This window comes from Lupinus angustifolius, chromosome LG13, assembly GCF_001865875.1.
Source record: "Lupinus angustifolius cultivar Tanjil chromosome LG13, LupAngTanjil_v1.0, whole genome shotgun sequence".
Lineage (NCBI taxonomy): Eukaryota > Viridiplantae > Streptophyta > Magnoliopsida > Fabales > Fabaceae > Lupinus > Lupinus angustifolius.
In genome coordinates, this window is record NC_032021.1 from 3,807,745 (window position 1) to 3,812,005 (window position 4,261).

Here is a 4,261-nt window from a genome sequence, read left to right on the forward strand (position 1 = left end):
TTCTATATACATGCATTTAGTCTAAAACACAAAAAGGTGACTTAATAAGATAAGATGTAATATAAACTTCATTCCCAAAAGAGTATAAATTGAGAACCATTCTCTACCATTTCTTGTATCTCTCATAGCCTATCTTTCCCTAAGCGTCCATTTTCTTTGAGCCATGTCTGACTCAATCCCTAGCTCTAGTAACCCAATCCCTAGGTCTAGTAACCCCAAAAAGAACAAGGTCGTAGAAGGATTAAGATGAAAATGATAGCAAAAGACAGCAACCTACAAGTCACATTCTCCAAACGCCGCACTGGGCTATTTAAGAAAGCGAGCGAACTTTGCACTCTTTGTGACGCAAAAGTTGCGCTAGTTGTCTTTTCTCCTGCAAACAAGGCTTTCTCCTTTGGCGACCCTAGTATTGATGTTGCCGTAGACCGCTATCAAATGAGGGACCAACCACTGAACCTAGGGAACAGGCAATATCTTGAGGCTCACAGAAATGCTAATGTTCAGGAGCTTAATGATAAGATTAATCGGATCAATGAAGATCTTGAGATTTAGAAGAAGTGCAGTGAAGAGTTGGCTAAGCAAAGGAAAGAGGCACAAGAACGTTTCTGGTGGGCTGCTCCAATTGAAGAGATGAATGGAGAACGACTTGATTAATTGAAGTCGGCTCTTGAGAATCTGAAGAAGAATGTGCTTGGTGTTGTCGAAAGCAGAATATTGTTGAGGGTGCTGCAACTACTGTTGTTGCTACTGCTGCTACTGCTATCCCACCTCCTCCTCACTTTTTTACAGGTGGTGCATCTTCTTCAAACAACCCTTTGCCACCACCACCTCAGCCACCAACTCAGGAGTATCAGGTGCAGCCGCCACCGCCACCTCAACAGTTTCCTGTGAATCCACAACCACCACCTCAACAGTTTATGCATCCCAACCACCACCTCAGTAGTTTATACAGCCACAACCACTACCTCAGCAGTTTCCGATGTATCCACCACCACCACATATGCTTCAGAACCAGTCTATAATGCTGCCAAATAATCTGTTCAATGGTGGCATGATGAATCACCCTACCTTCAATAATAATAATATGGGAGGATATGGATTTGCAGATGGATTCTTTTGATCCATTTCAATCCAAATCCATCTGAATCCAAATATTCTTTACGAAAAGTTTTTTATGCTTCTATACCAACCCAATGATGTTTTGCTAACTACTTAAATGTGTCAGTATGACAATTAACGAGAACTAAAATGAGGTGTGCTATTTATTACTAGGAAAAATCTTATTAGGATGGTATAGAGGCATAAAAAACTTATGGTATAGAAAATTTGGGTTCAAAATATGAATATAAAGAATTGAAAGCACAATATAATCCAAGATTTGGACTAAAAGATTTTCCAACATTTTTTACCATAAAAATATAGTGGCGACTCTGAAAAGGTCGCAAAGCTGAAATAGGGTTGCTAGTGTTTTTTTTTTGTTTTACATTTTAAAACTTTAGTCAAAACTATTTTTCCGACGTTAGTAAAACAAATTTTAGATGGGTTAATGTTGGTTATTCCAAGTTTGAATGAAGAAGTCCCACATTGGGCAAGAATGGATGAGTTAAAGAGCATATAAGTGGATGCACCCATAGACCTAATGCCTTAAGGTTTTGGGTCAAGATCGGTGTCAAGCCCACTTATATGCTTCTTTCACTTAGCCCATGGAGGAATGTTGTAACCCATGGATGAAGATCTCTCAACAAATGGTATCAGAGCTGGTGGTTCGACGGCTCAACGGAGTATTGAAGCGACCAGTGGTCGGTAGATCCATGAGGCATCCTTGTGTCGAAAGTCTTCCTGACGAGAGGTCAAGGCGGCGTTTTCCATTATGAAAGGATAAGCCAACGACGGAGCAAATAGATAGAGAGTTGAGCGTTGGTGTATCCAATACTCGGATGGGAATTCACACTTGAGGGGGAGATGTTGGGTATTCCAAGTGTGAATTAAGAAGTCTCACATTGGGGCAAGAATGGATGAGTTAAAGAGCATATAAGTGGATAGACCCATAAATCTAATGCCTTAAGGTTTTGGGTCAAGATGTGGTGTCAAGCCCACTTATATGCTTCGTTCACTTAGCCCATGGAGGAATGTTGTAACCCATGGATGAAGATCTCTCAACAAGTGTTATCAGAGCCGATGGTTCGGTTGGGACATGGTGGACTTAAGGGGGGGGGGGACCGGAAAGTGTGTGGTACCCACACTTGAGGGGGAGATTGTTGGGTTTATTCAAGTGTGAAGTCTCACATTGGATATGCGGGAAGGAGTCAAAGAGTATATAAGAAGGAAAGGCTCATGGAACTAATGCCTTAAGGTTTTGGTTCAATACGTGGTGTCTCACTTGTGTCTCTTCACTCTTCTCATACCCATGTAACAATGGAACTCCCCAGTGGTTGGAGGCTCCCTGGTCGTAGTCTGGTTCAACAGTTCATACTTTGATAGTGATTTTATACAATTAACTTACTTTATTTTTTACATTTATATTTATAAATCTTTAAATTTATTCATTATCAAGAATAATTTGTCTTGATAATGAATGCAAGAATAATATTTCTCAAAAATGAAGGAAGGAAGAGTATTTCTTGACATTAAATGTGATGTGAGATTGGTCACCTGTATACTATAGAGGTGTTGAGTCAATTTTAATGAAAGAAAGTTTTAGAGTAGGTCGTATTTTTATAATGATTTTAATAATTTCTTACCATATTTTATTAGAGTTATTTTGTTCTAATTTTAAATTTGAGATATAGAAATCTTTGAATTTATTTAATTAAACACAAACAAGTGATATAATGAGATGGAAACATTTTTTAGAATGAAAAAGAGAAGACCTTTTTTTTCAGAATAAATACGGTGCAATATTTAAATCTCGTATTTATTATTTAGGTGTTGATTGATATTTATATAAGCAATTTTACTTGATTAATAAAACTGAACTTTTTATAAACAATATTGAATTTTAAGCACGTGTTACTTTAGTTTTAGTACATTTAATACTTATTGAAATAAGATTGATTAAAATAAGTAAATTTCCATATTTAATTTAAAAAGTAAATTACATATACACTCCCTAAGTTTTAATGAAATTATACAAATTATCTCTCATAATTTTAAACCTACATAAATCACACCTAATTATATAGATACATTATACTCACTACCCATGAACGAGAGATAATTGTAAATTCTTAAACAAAAAAGTGATAAGTGTGAGTAAATTAAAAAATTGTGATATTTTGTTATGACAAGTCCAAACTGTATAAAATTCAATTTCTTTCATTAATTTTTGTTCATCATAAACTGCATCAACAATTCTAAGGAGATGTTGAAATTACTCTTAAAATATATTATAACGAACAAAAAATAATTAAGAGATATTGACTCTTATACAATTTAGATTAGTCTCCATAAAATATGATATTTGATTAACATAATTACACTTATCACTCTTATTTATTTAAGGATTTAAGCAATCTCTCCTTCAAGGTAGTCAATGCAATATATGTATATAATTAAAGATAATTTATGTATATTTACAAATGGAATAATAATTTGTAAAATTTTACTAAAACTCGAGATATCAATGTAATTTACTTTAATTTAAAATATTAAGTAGGTCATTTAATATTTCTTTTTCTATGCTATAAATTTTATTGATATCATTATTCTTACCTTCATCATGTGTTCTTTTGTATGACATTTAATATTTTTCATATAAGATTTATCCTAATTAATAAATCTTTTGTATTTAAATTAATATATTAAAAATGTCATTAAATATTTTTATTTATTAACAATGTGTTGATCTAATGATGTTAAGGCACCACTAGATTATCAATATGATTAAAAGGTCAAGGGTTCGGTTCTAATAGCGACACTTATTGATAGGGATAATCACACGCCGCAAAAAAGATTAGTTCCTTACCCAAAAGGGTGAGGAGATACCCTTAGTAGTAGCAAAAAAATATTTTTTATTTGATATTATCAACATATTATTCTCAATGATACTAAAAGAAAGTTTTAGATGAATTTATATTTTAATATTACTTGTGGTCCTTTATTATTGGTACTAAAATAAAGGTTTGGTCTTTTTTATTGGATAATTTTCAAAATTTTATGCATATTATTCGCTTTTGTGATCAAAATATCAATAAAGTAATTGATTTGAAAGATAATTGTGAAAACTAGATTTTTTAAAAATTACGTATAATTAATTAGAAAA

The 4,261-nt window shown here is 33.3% G+C and overlaps 1 protein-coding gene across 1 annotated transcript; it reads left to right on the plus strand.

Annotated features, from left to right (window-relative positions):
* Positions 253 to 1,022, plus strand: LOC109363513 (myocyte-specific enhancer factor 2B-like). The gene is made up of 2 exons (XM_019609777.1): positions 253 to 498; positions 711 to 1,022. The coding sequence occupies exons 1-2, from the start codon at positions 253 to 255 to the stop codon at positions 1,020 to 1,022; spliced, it is 558 nt and encodes a 185-aa protein (XP_019465322.1).

Excerpts from the sequence above, each read along its gene's own strand:
- LOC109363513 (XM_019609777.1), top strand. The coding sequence starts at position 253 with ATGATAGCAAAAGACAGCAACCTACAAGTCACATTCTCCAAACGCCGC. Across the intron at positions 499-710 it reads AGGCTCACAGAAATGCTAAT|AATATTGTTGAGGGTGCTGC; the intron begins GTTCAGGAGCTT and ends TGTCGAAAGCAG.